Below are 12,365 nucleotides of genomic sequence, written 5' to 3'. Positions count from 1 at the left end.
TGGCTTTGGATGCCAGTTTTATTTTTTTTATACGTGCCTTGCTGAAGGGGTGGGGATTGCAGTTGCCAAGCATGTACCTTTTACACATGTGCTCACTCAGGCAGACCCCAAAGGTCGATATATTTTTGTGAAGGGGGAGATATGGGGATTCTGGCCAGTCTCTAGGGCTCTAATAGAGGCCAACAACAATGGCTTAACCCTTTCGCTAACAGAGCCGTACATGTACGGTGATACCCATGTGATCAAAAAGTCACACACACTCCAAAATGGTATCAATAAAAAGTACATATTGTTCCGCCAAAAATTAGCCCCTAAATAGCTTAGTAGACATAAGTATTAAAAAAAGTTAGGGGGTCAAAATATGGTGATGTAAAAAAAAAAAAAAAAATTAAAAATATCCAAGTTTTTATATTTTAACACTATTTAGACATGAAAAACCTATACATTTGGGGTATTGTTGTAATCGTACTGACCCAGAGAATGAAGGGCATAGGTTTTGCCGTAAATGAAACGCCATGGGAACAAAACAAAATAAACCGGAGGAGGGATTGTGTTTTTTCCAATTCCACCCCATTTGGAATTTTTTTCCGGCTTCCCACTACATTTTATGCCATAATTAAAGTGGCATTAGAAAGTACAAATTGTCCTGCAAAAAATAATCCCTCATACAGCTATGTGACCGTAAATATAAAAAAGTTATGGCTCACAGAAAATAGGGAAGAAAAATGAAAACGCAAAAACGACCGGTAGCCAAGGGGTTAAAGGGTAACTAATTTTATATTTTATTGCTAGTTTATTAGAGCTAGGCATGTATACCTGAGTTAGTCTGTCAATGATTATCAAAAGATCTGTAATTACCTTATAATAACAGCTTTCATTAATGTCCTCTGTCCCTTTCCACTGCTCCCTTAAAAGACTGTTGCTAGGGCTTGTCTGTCTTCCTTTTAGTATAAGCAGAAGACAGAGGGGCGGTCCTTCACACTGCATGCCTGCATTAGGCTTCAGAGTGAGGGGGTGTGTCTCTCTCAGTAGTCCAATCTGATTGGCTGTCACAGAGCTGCTGGCTACAGCAAGTGTGTATGGGAAGTGAGGGAAAGCAGTTTTGGCCTCAGAGAACTGGCAAAGGAGCCATCTTGAGAAGGTCCTCATATTGTAAATGTTTAAACAGCTGTAACTAAGGGAAAAACTTAAGCAAAACTGTGGTATATGAAGAAACTAAAGATTGCTTTATGCATAATGCTGCTGCAGTAACATGCTAAAATAGTTTTTTTGATGAATACATGACAGTTACCTTTTAAAGAGGACCTTTCATCTGTTTAGCCCTAGTCTAATTAGGGTCTTACCTTATATGACTTCCCCCACTGATGCCATCGCACTTTTTTTTTTTCCTCCAAAGAATGAGCTCCTCCCTGGCTATGAGCTGTGTGCTCTGATTAGATGCACTCACAGCCAGGGAGAAGAGAAACCATCTAGTCTCCGCCTAGTATAATCAAGTCGGCTAATTAGAATATAAGGCGCCGAAATCATTGTACGATATCAGTAGTGGGGGATGCCCTATAAGGTAAGACCCTAATTAGACTAGGGTTAAACAGATGAAAGGTCCTCTTTAAGGGCACTTTAAAATGCTTTCATCAATTTTCCAAAGGCATCAGGTTGGTAAGAGGCGACCTTAATGTAACACTGTCCCCTACCCTGAACACGTCTGGAGGCTCTTCAGTACATTCACAAGCTTCCCTGGGAGCACATTCATAAAACACTTTCCGACCCCTACTTAGTGATTACAGCCACTGGTGCTCCTAGAAATAAATGAGGAGAATGCCTTCGACAGGGTCAATTGGGATTTCCTGCAAAAGACACTGTTGCGTTTTGGTATACCAGAAAGATTCCTTCAGGCAATCATAACTTTATATGGTGACCCAAGTGCAAAAGTTAGCGTTAATAGGACTTTGTCCCCCTCTTTCCAATTAGGAATGGTAGGGATGGCCCCTTTCTCCCACTCTCTTTATTCTTGTGATGGAGACTCTTCTCCAGGCCATTAGAGATCATTCCCATATTCAAAGTATTCAGGTGGTGGATAATAAGACTTATTACACTAATACAGCCTTTGCTGATGACTTGCTTATCATGATCACCAACCCTCTTGAGGCCTTCCTGCATCTGAGTTATTTAACCAGTTTGGCCACTTCTCCAATTTAAAGGTCAATCGCTCCAAGTCTGAGGCCCTTAATGTCTCAGCCCCTCCTACTATAGTGACAGCTTTAAGGATGTCCACACCTTTTAACTGGCAGATATCCCATATTACTTATTCAGGAGTCAAAATCCCTTCTAACCTTGGAAGACTATACCATTTGAAATATGGCCCTTTGTTAAAGATATTCAAACACATTTAAAGTTCCTCAAGATCCCCTAGGTCTCGTGGATGGGTCGGAAAAAACTTTTTAAGACCTTCATCATGACCAAACTCCTATATGTCATACAAATGCTATCTTGATCCCCACCTCTTTTTTCTCCCAAGTAAGAGCAATCTTTACAACCTTTATGTGGAATGGGAAGTAGTCTAGGGTATCCTAAAATAGATTAGTATTAAAGGGTTTCTACCACTTGAATATCACATATTTGGTGTTCAGACACTAGCGATTCGCTAGTGTCTGTTCTTGCCTACAAGCTAATTATCACATTAATCCGGGCTGCCGATACCTCAAAAAAAGCACTTATATCTTTATGCAAATGAGCCTCTAGGTGCTATGCAGGCGTTTTTCTAAGCACCTAGAGGCTCCGTCTACCTTGCATTTTGCCGCCCTGCGCCTCGCTCCAGCACGCCCATCTCTCACTGTAATCGATCCTCCCCCTGCTTCAGCCTTCCGAAATCCCGCGCCTGCGCCGTCCGTCGCGGCATTCGGAGGCATTCGGCGCAGGCGCAGTCAATGTCTGACCGCTCCCTGCTCAGACATTTCAACTGCGCCTGCGCCGATGACGTCACAGAGCTCCGTGGGACAGACGAAGCCCAGCAGCAAGCGGTCAGACATTGACTGCGCCTGCGCCGAATGCCTCCGAATGCCGCGACGGACGGCGCAGGCGCGGGATTTCGGAAGGCTGAAGCAGGGGGAGGATCGATTACAGTGAGAGATGGGCGTGCTGGAGCGAGGCGCAGGGCGGCAAAATGCAAGGTAGACGGAGCCTCTAGGTGCTTAGAAAAACGCCTGCATAGCACCTAGAGGCTCATTTGCATAAAGATATAAGTGCTTTTTTTGAGGTATCGGCAGCCCGGATTAATGTGATAATTAGCTTGTAGGCAAGAACAGACACTAGCGAATCGCTAGTGTCTGAACACCAAATATGTGATATTCAAGTGGTAGAAACCCTTTAAGGAAAGAACATGGTGGCTTTGGTCTCCCAGATGTGCTCACCTATTCTAGAGCAATCCATTTGAAAAGATGGCTCCAAATTCAAGTCCCCAAATATAGGGCTCTAGGTAATGAAGTGGAACTAACATCTCACAAATGAAGAGAGAGCGGACCTGTGGAGAGCTGCGTGGTATTCTTTTTTTTCTCTGTTTGATGAATGGCTATGTTAATTCTGAATCTTATGCTTTTGAACTATTTGTATGAGCCATGTATGTTTCATTTATCCCTTACTTAATAAAAAGAAATTTTAAAGAATATAAACATATTTATTTCATGTACATATAGGAAGAGTTACAGCTTAAATGTATTTACTTGACTTGTCACATTAAAGAGAATCTGTCACCACGATCCCAGACTATTATCTGAAGTAAGTAGCTGCACATAATAAGTACAGATCTGCACATAATAAGTACAGATCCCCCCCCCCCCCAGTCAGTGCACAAAGCTACACTGAAATACACAGCACATACTCCTATGCTAACATAATAGAGAGGACTCCTATGTGAATGCACAGCAGTCCTGACAATGTATTTCAATTCAGCTTTAAACGCTGACAGTGGGGGAACAGGGGCAGTATGAAAATATAAAAAGTATGATCTGAACTCCTTAGTCCAAGATCCTGGGACAGATCCTCTTTAAAAACGAAATGTCTCTTTGAGGTGCATGACACGTTAATCCAAATGCATCACAGGACTTCAATAAGTTGTAGTACACATCAAGGTGATCACATAAACTAAAGGAATTCACATGTTCATACATTCCGGTTTTAAGTTAAATGTATTATGATTATACATTAAGGTAACAACTTTTCTTCTAATATAGTCTTTACGAGAACTGGATCTGCTCGTCCTTTCGTAGTCTTCTGGACTAAGCCAATAAGTTTATGCATAACTTTAAGGTTCCCTTGTTGTATGGCAGAAACCTATTAAAGATATAAAAAATAATATACCATGTGAATACATGCTTCTTAAATGCATCTTCCCCTTCAGGTTGTTTTATGTGTCTACTGTCTCACTGTCTGACTAAAAACTGTAGCTGAATGTTGGGTGTATGGCTGTCAGAAACTGCTGTGCAGCCTCAGTTGCAGTAGAAAATCATTCAGTACATCATACAGGAGCAGCAAGCAATGTTTTTCTGTCCGGCATGGGATGTGGAGCAAGATGGATCCGTCATGACACACAATCTAAGTTCATTTTCTCGGACATAAAAGAAAACGGATTCACCCCTATTGACTTACAATGGTTTTAGTAACGGATCCGTCATGGCTATTTTAAGGGCTCTTTCACATCTGCGTTCTTTTCTTCCGGCATAGAGTTCCGTCGTCGGGGCTCTATGCCAGAAGAATCCTGATCAGTTTTATCCTAATGCATTCTGAATGGAGTGAAATCCGTTCAGGATGCATCAGGATGTCTTCAGTTCCGGAACGGAACGTTTTTTGGCCGGAGAAAATACCGCAGCATGCTGCGCTTTTTGCTCCGGCCAAAAATCCTGAAGACTTGCCGCAAGGCCGGATCCGGAATTAATGCCCATTGAAAGGCATTGATCCGGATCCGGCCTTAAGCTAAACATCGTTTCGGCGCATTGTCGGATCCGACGTTTAGCTTTTTCTGAATGGTTACCATGGCTGCCGGGATGCTAAAGTCCTGGCAGCCATGGTAAAGTGTAGTGGGGAGCAGCATACTTACCGTCCGTGCGGCTCCCGGGGCGCTCCAGAGTGACGTCAGGGCGCCCCAAGCGCATGGATCACGTGATCGCATGGCACGTCATCCATGCGCATGGGGCGCCCTGACGTCACTCTGGAGCGCCCCGGGAGCCGCACGGACTGTAAGTATACCGCTCCCCCACTCCCATTATGGCAACCAGGACTTTAATAGCGTCCTGGCTGCCATAGTAACACTGAAAGCATTTTGAAGACGGATCCGTCTTCAAAATGCTTTCAGTACACTTGCGTTTTTCCGGATCCGGCGTGTAATTCTGGCAAGTGGAGTACACGCCGGATCCGGACAACGCAAGTGTGAAAGAGGCCTTAGAGATAATACAATCGGATCCATTCATAACAGATGCAGACGGTTGTATTATCATGTCGGAAGCTTTTTTTGCTGATCCATGACGAATCCAATAAAAACGCAGATGTGAAAGTAGCCTTAGCCATGTTTGAAAAATGGTATGAACGTTGGTAAAGGCAATACCTCTTCTTTGTGTCCATCTATAATATTCTGGCAGATATCTTCTAGATGTCCCTTATCAGTGATCAGTCCTAAATTCTTCTCTTGAATTATTTGTGTTGGGGTCTTTCCTTCTTCCTTGCAGAGATCCTGAAACACCTAGAGTTTACCACAAGAAAACAGGTTTCAAATTACCATTTCATAGCTTTAAAACTTCCCTTTTATTTGTAACTTAAAAAAGAAAAGAAAGAGGAGAGATTGGTTTAAAAGCCCGGCTTGCTATCTCTGTACATGTAACTGTTATAGTCTGCCAAGATAGCGCTGGAGCGCGCTTCCACCTGCATTTTTATTGCACCAATCTGCTAATTCATTTTGTTTGACTCTTACTGACAGCCATAGTGATCTGTTAAAAAAACACAGTCGCTCACACTCTGCCACCCTGACATGTTTCGCCAGATCCCTGACATCTTCAGGGGCATTCTTGCAGTGAACAGCGGAATACATAATATGAGAATTAGTGTGCTATCTGTCAATAAAATATGCCAACGGCCTCTCTCTCATGTACACCATTCTCAATGTTTATATTTATATATGTGTATATATATATATATATATATATATATATATATATATATTTATTTATTTATAATTCAAGTGCCTAGACAACATCTTTAAAGGGAACCTGTCACACTGAACATGGTGCCTGAGCTGAAGGCAACATGTTATACAGCAGGAGGCGCTGAGCAGATTGATATGTAGTTTTATGGGAAAAGATTCAGCAAAACTTTATTATTAACTTTTAATTATCATTAATTTACACATTTAAATTCTTGCACATTCTGGGCTTTGAAGTGCAGGAGTCGGTCCTATCAGTGACAGCTGTATCTGTATACACAGTCAAAGAGGGAAGGCCGTCAATCACTCATAGGCCCTCCTCCTGCACTTCAAAGCCCAGAAAGAGCAGTTTTGCTGAATCTTTTCCCACTACACTATATATCAATCTCCTCTGCATCTCCTGCTCTAAAACATACTGCCCCGCAAATTATTTAGCATTTTCAGGGAGACAGGTTCTCTTTAATGACCAGTTACTACTTAGCAATTTTTGGTAAGTGCTGGAATTAGGGATGAGTGAAGCAAGCTTCAGATCCTGGATCTGAAGTTGTTTTGCTCAAAACCGCGGTTTACTGCTGTATGGAGATCAGTCTTCATACAGCATTAAAATGTATAGATTCCGACGAGACGAAGTCGGTTATTCCCAAAGTCGCACGAGACTTCGGTGAATAACTATAGTTTTGAACCGAAAAACTATTTTAAAAGTTTAATCTGAACTGGGCTTTTGTTCCGACTGGTACCTCGGAACTGAAGCAGAGTTCGGATCCAGGTTTTCAAATAGTTTTCCAGTTTAAAAACAAATACCGAAGTTATTCACCGAAATCTAGCGAGACTCCATACAGCATTAAACTGAAGTTTTGAGCGAATCGACTTCGACTCGCTTCTCTCATCACTATAGCTATAAATGACATAGGCTATCGATTTGATTTTTGCATGTTCCACATGTTCTTACTTTATTATTATATATTCATATTTTCAGAATACAGCTTAGGGATCTAATATAAATTTAATTTTTTACTTTACATGTGTTTTCCTTTGTAGCTGCCACTGCAGCCCCAGTTACAAAGTAAAACTGCCTTTCTTTATGCTGTTTTGAGTCTGGTTAGACATGACAGCTGTGGCAATTCTACTTCCTTCGCTGAGTGCTGGGAATGTGGATGTGCTGCTGGGTCTTAGCAGACCAAACAAAAAAGAAAAAGTTATGTTAAGGGTCTTGCATCTCCTTATGGGGGCACAAATTGTAAAATAAATTAAAATAATATAGGTACCACACACTCGGGCGCTTCTAGCACCACCATCAGAGACCATAGACTATATATCTCTGTATATCAAAATGATCGAAAGGGTACATCATTTAAAATTATATTCCAGTTGCATTTAAAAGTATTGAAAAATTTAAAAAAAAAAAAACATTTTCAACATCTTCTCAAGTACGAAAAATGAAAAAGAACTATATATAGTAAATAAATGGGAAAGGCCTCTGGTCAGGAATGGGGGTAAATGGCCCAGTCTTGAACCTGCCCACCATATTGCAGATATGAAGAAAGGGCACTTTTAGGCTACTTTCACACTAGCGTTTTGGCTTTCCGTTTCTGAGATCCGTCAGTCACAATTCCGCTCTGGAGGCGGACACCAAAACATTGCCTGCAGCGTTTTCCTGTCCGCCTGACGAAGCGGAGCCAAACAGATCTGTCCTGACATACAATGTAAAGTTAATGGGGACGGGTCCATTTTCTCTGACACAAAAGAAAACGGATCTGTCCCCCATTCACTTTCAATGGTGTTCATGACGGATCAGTCATGGCTATAGAAGACATAATACAACCAGATCCGAGCATAAATGTACCTCAGCATATTTTGGAAGGTAGCACTGCCATAGAGCAACAGTTCGATTGTAGGCAAACGAGAGAAAAGCATAGAGAAAGCAGGGCGTGCAGACCAAAATCAACTCGAAGGTCTGAAGTACCAAGCAAAAGTATAGATAAAAAAGGATGAGTGTTAAGCAATCATAGCTGGTCTTCCTGGTCCAAAGAGGGCTCGAAGTACCAGACTGTACAGCAGCAACATTAAAATATTGTAGATTTGATTGAGCAGGCAAAAGTTGAATGATACTGTAGGTCACCAAGAAACAAAAATGTTTCATTCTTTTTTGCAAAAAAGCGGATTACAATCTTCAAAAAGATTGTTGTAATTTCTAAATCTGGAAGCTAGTTGGTTGCTATGTGAAAAACACATACCTAAAGTTGTTTGGAGACATAAGCCTTAGTGTGTACAATGATCTATAGAAACACAGACACACATCAGTCACAACAAAAGTAGCTCACAAAATCATAAAGTTCTAAAGCTTAGCAGTTCTCGACATGAATAGACTGACTTTGCAAAGATCAAAAACGTTCTCATGGATTAAGCTGTAATAATTTATTTTGAACCAGGTATATTTAGTGCTATTACTAAATTAAGTGCTGCTGTCATTTGCTCCTAGCTTGTTACATAGAAGAACAAGGGGGATTTTCACCCATTTCCTTTAAGTTAAATGTGGGTGGGGAATGGAATGCAGCTGAAGCATGTCCTCCAGTATTTTTATGGCTAGTATTAATAGCCATGTATTATGTTCTGAATATCATAATTCCATGTTCTCATCGTGCTTTCAAGCCTCCCCAAGCATTTATCACACACTGAAATAAGAATAGACAAGTTACAACCAAGCATTAACACGTTCCTACATGGACACGCTCTTCTTTAATCACTTCAGTGAAGTACAAGGTCACTTTTAGGATACATTCTTGCGACAGCGAAAAACAAAAAAAAAAAAAAAAACACACAAAAAACCTTAAGGCTACATTCACAGGAACGTATTTTGTTTCCTTGCCCGTTCCGTTGTTTTTGCAAATTGAATGAGGACCCATCCGTATGTCCGTTCCGTAGCCCCGCAAAAAATATAGAGCATGTCCTATTCTTGTCCGTTTTGCAGATAGGCATTGTTACAACGGATCTGCAAAAAAAACTGATGCAATATGGATGCCAAAAGGATATCATGTGTATTTTTTGCGGATCAGTGTTTTGCAGACCGCAAACACATATGGTCGTGTGAATGTAGCCTTAAAATGGATAAACTGTCAGTTTTTCACAGACATTTTGCATCTGTGCATCCATTTTCTAGTTGTCCAACCATTTTTCATGTTTTGTATCCGTTGAAAACAGATGAATTTCATTTTTCTTTTTACTCTAGCTTCTGCCGTGCCCTCAGTATAATATGCCCCCCACAGTGCCATCAATATAATGTCCCCATAGTGCCCACAGTGTAAATAATGCTCCTATGTTGTGCCCCTAGGACATATAATGCCACGAGTATAAACAATGCCCTTCTGTAGCACCCTAGGACATAAAATGAACCACACAGCAGCTCCAGTATATATAATGTCTCACTACCACCCATGGTAGTACTGGCAAATCCACTTAAAAAAATAAAATACTCACCACACCAAAGGCACATGCAGGAACACTTGCTTCACACTGGAGGCAGCAGGACCCGATGCTTCTAACGAGATCATGTGATGTCACAGCACTGGGAGTGTCAAGTCCTGCTGCCCCCAGCGTGGAACAAGGGTTCCCACATATGCCTGGTGAGTATTTTTTTTATAGTGTAACCCTTTTTTCAAAGTGCATCCCTTTTAACGGGCAGTCAAAATAGTCAAACATAGGACATATACTATTCTTGGACGTCAGTTATTCACGGACCATTAAAAAAAACGGCCATGTGAATAGCTCCACAGACTGCAGTAGTTCTGAAAATGGAAGTGTTATGGCCATTTATCACTATTGTGTGACTGAGGCGTTCCTGTATGTATTTCTTGCACAGTGCATCAGTTACAAGAAGTCTTCAGTTTTAACCCGTCAGGTAGATGGGAGAGATGTAAAGCTGTTAAATATACCTCACAGTGCGCTCAGCGGAAGTTTTAATGCTCCTGCCATGCCGTGAGGGCAGTCCCTTCATGTACAGTGCCCAAAGCTCTCTGCATTAAAGGCTTCCCAACCCCCCACCCCTCTGCTCTGAATGATGGCTTTAGTGTCATGGAGCAGATGGGAGGGTTGGAAAGAGTTCTGGACTCTGCATATGAAGGGACCGCCTCCATGGCACTTTTGGCTGTGCTGCTGGGGGCATTAAAACCTCTTCTACTCGGTCTTAAAATATACACTAGCACATGCCCAAGGTACAGTGGTGCTTGAAAGCTTGTGAAACCTTCAGAATTTCTAGATTTCTGCATTAATTTTACCTAAAACTGAATCAGATAAAGATAACCAATTCAAACAAATGAGTTAAAACATTAAAAGACTTGGTCATGTATTTATTGAGGAAAATGATCCAATATCACATGTCTGTGAGTGGCAAAAATATTTGAAATTTTAACAGATAATTTGAAAGTAAAATGAGTAAGGTATTGTCAATCAATAGGATGACAATCAGGTGTGAGTGGGCGACCTGTTTTATTCAAAGGGAATCGGTCACCCGTTTTATGATGTCCTAACTAAGACCTGTAAAGAACATAAACTAGTGACAGGTCTCGTAAACAAAATGCTGCATCACTTTCTTTAATTGACCCAGCCATTTTTCTAAAATTTTGTATTGAGCAGCTCCAGCTCATGCCAATGAGTCCAGAATATTTATCAAATCCTCGCTTTCTCCACCCACTGCTGCTAATTCAGTTAGAAAAAAACGGCTATTCAGTAGCAGGGGAGCAGAGAAAGCCAGATCATGAATATCAGGACTCATTGGCATGTGCTGAACCTGTTACTTAGCAGCATAAGGGTCCATTCACACAGCCGTATGTGTTTTGCCGGACACCGGTAATGTGCGTTCCATATTTTGCACATCACCGGCACTCTCATAGAAAATGCCTTTTCTTGTCCGCAATTGCGTACAAGAAAAGGACAGGTTCTATTTTTTTGCGGATCCGCAAATGCGGACAGCACATTTCGGCCCCATTGAAAATGAATGGGTCCGCACCTGTTCCGCAAAATTGCGGAACGGATGCGGACCCATTTTGCGGACGTGTGAACGGACCATAAGACTGGTGACAGATTCCCTTTAACATATACGGCATTAGTGTACAATGGATGTATGGAGTGGGCACATGTGCTGAGATTGTGCCATACATGGTAGAGGCCGACTGGCCACGGCGGTGACCGGCTCCCCTTATGTCATGACAAATTGTCCCATGATGCAAGGGGGGATCCAGTCTCCGCCATGGCTAGTTATTGGCTGAGGTGATGTTAAACCAGATGTTGACATCAAAGGAGCCCTGCAGAGCATTGCAGGCCTGTAGGAGAAGGACCGGGGAGTTGGCACCAAGAAGCAGGTAAGTCATCTTTTCTTTACAGGTCTAGCCAAGTTGGGGTAGGAAAGGAGGCATTATTTTGTGATTTACCGCAGCCATTTATTTTCCCCCTACCTCTCACCCTTAATGCTAGTGCACGTGACCTAGGAGGAGGATGCTGGGCTTAGTCTGGATAATATTTCTCTACACAGTTAGCATGGTCATTTTGTTGGAAGGAATCTCCTAGTTACTAATAATACAAAACAGATTTTCCAGGACCCTGAAGGGCAAGTCTGCCAAGCTATGGCACTATTTAGGAGTGAGGAGGGGGGGTTTGTCTGCATTCTCTATTACAGGTCCACATGGTGGTGACCCACCTTTCCATGGACCCTGAAAAGCATATCTGCCTAGCTATGACACTACTTCGGAATGGACAGTAGGATTTATCTGGTAGATTTGGTATTCTTCAGTCTACTAAAATAGCTTATCTGCCTAATCCTTTCCTTTTGGCAGCTTTAGAAAGCTGGGTAGCATGTGGAGGTATGCTGGAGACCAAACTACAAATATATATATACTGTATATGTATATATATATATATATCTATCTATCTATACACACACACACACACACACACTCACTGTTGTCCAGATATATTTATAAATATAGTATATATAGCATGTATGTATCAAGTGTTGCCTCCATTACATCTCTACACAGAGATTGCTGAATTACAAATGTGCCTAGTTATCTAGTGATAAATACCTTCCTATAGCTAAACTAACTTGTCTTTCAGGATCCTGTAAAATCTGGGTGACAAGACTGTAGAGCTGCATTAGTGACAATGGATTATGTTGCCCTGGTACCATATG

The 12,365-nt window shown here is 41.6% G+C and overlaps 1 protein-coding gene across 2 annotated transcripts in view; it reads right to left on the bottom strand.

Moving 5' to 3' along the window:
- Positions 1 to 3,649: 3,649 nt before the first annotated feature.
- The window catches only part of GATB (glutamyl-tRNA amidotransferase subunit B), a 187,374-nt gene continuing 178,658 nt past the window's right edge, over positions 3,650 to 12,365 (bottom strand). For both annotated transcript variants that reach the window (XM_044300354.1, XM_044300355.1), the window contains 2 exons: positions 5,594 to 5,728; positions 3,650 to 4,326 (listed from right to left, as the gene is read on the bottom strand). In XM_044300354.1, coding sequence (XP_044156289.1) covers positions 4,198 to 4,326; positions 5,594 to 5,728 — 264 coding nt within the window. In that variant the 3' untranslated portion in view covers positions 3,650 to 4,197. The remainder of the gene's footprint in view (positions 4,327 to 5,593; positions 5,729 to 12,365) is intronic.

This window comes from Bufo gargarizans, chromosome 1 (assembly GCF_014858855.1).
Source record: "Bufo gargarizans isolate SCDJY-AF-19 chromosome 1, ASM1485885v1, whole genome shotgun sequence".
Lineage (NCBI taxonomy): Eukaryota > Metazoa > Chordata > Amphibia > Anura > Bufonidae > Bufo > Bufo gargarizans.
The sequence above is the reverse complement of the archived record's forward strand: the minus strand, read 5'-3'. Positions and strand labels throughout refer to the sequence as shown.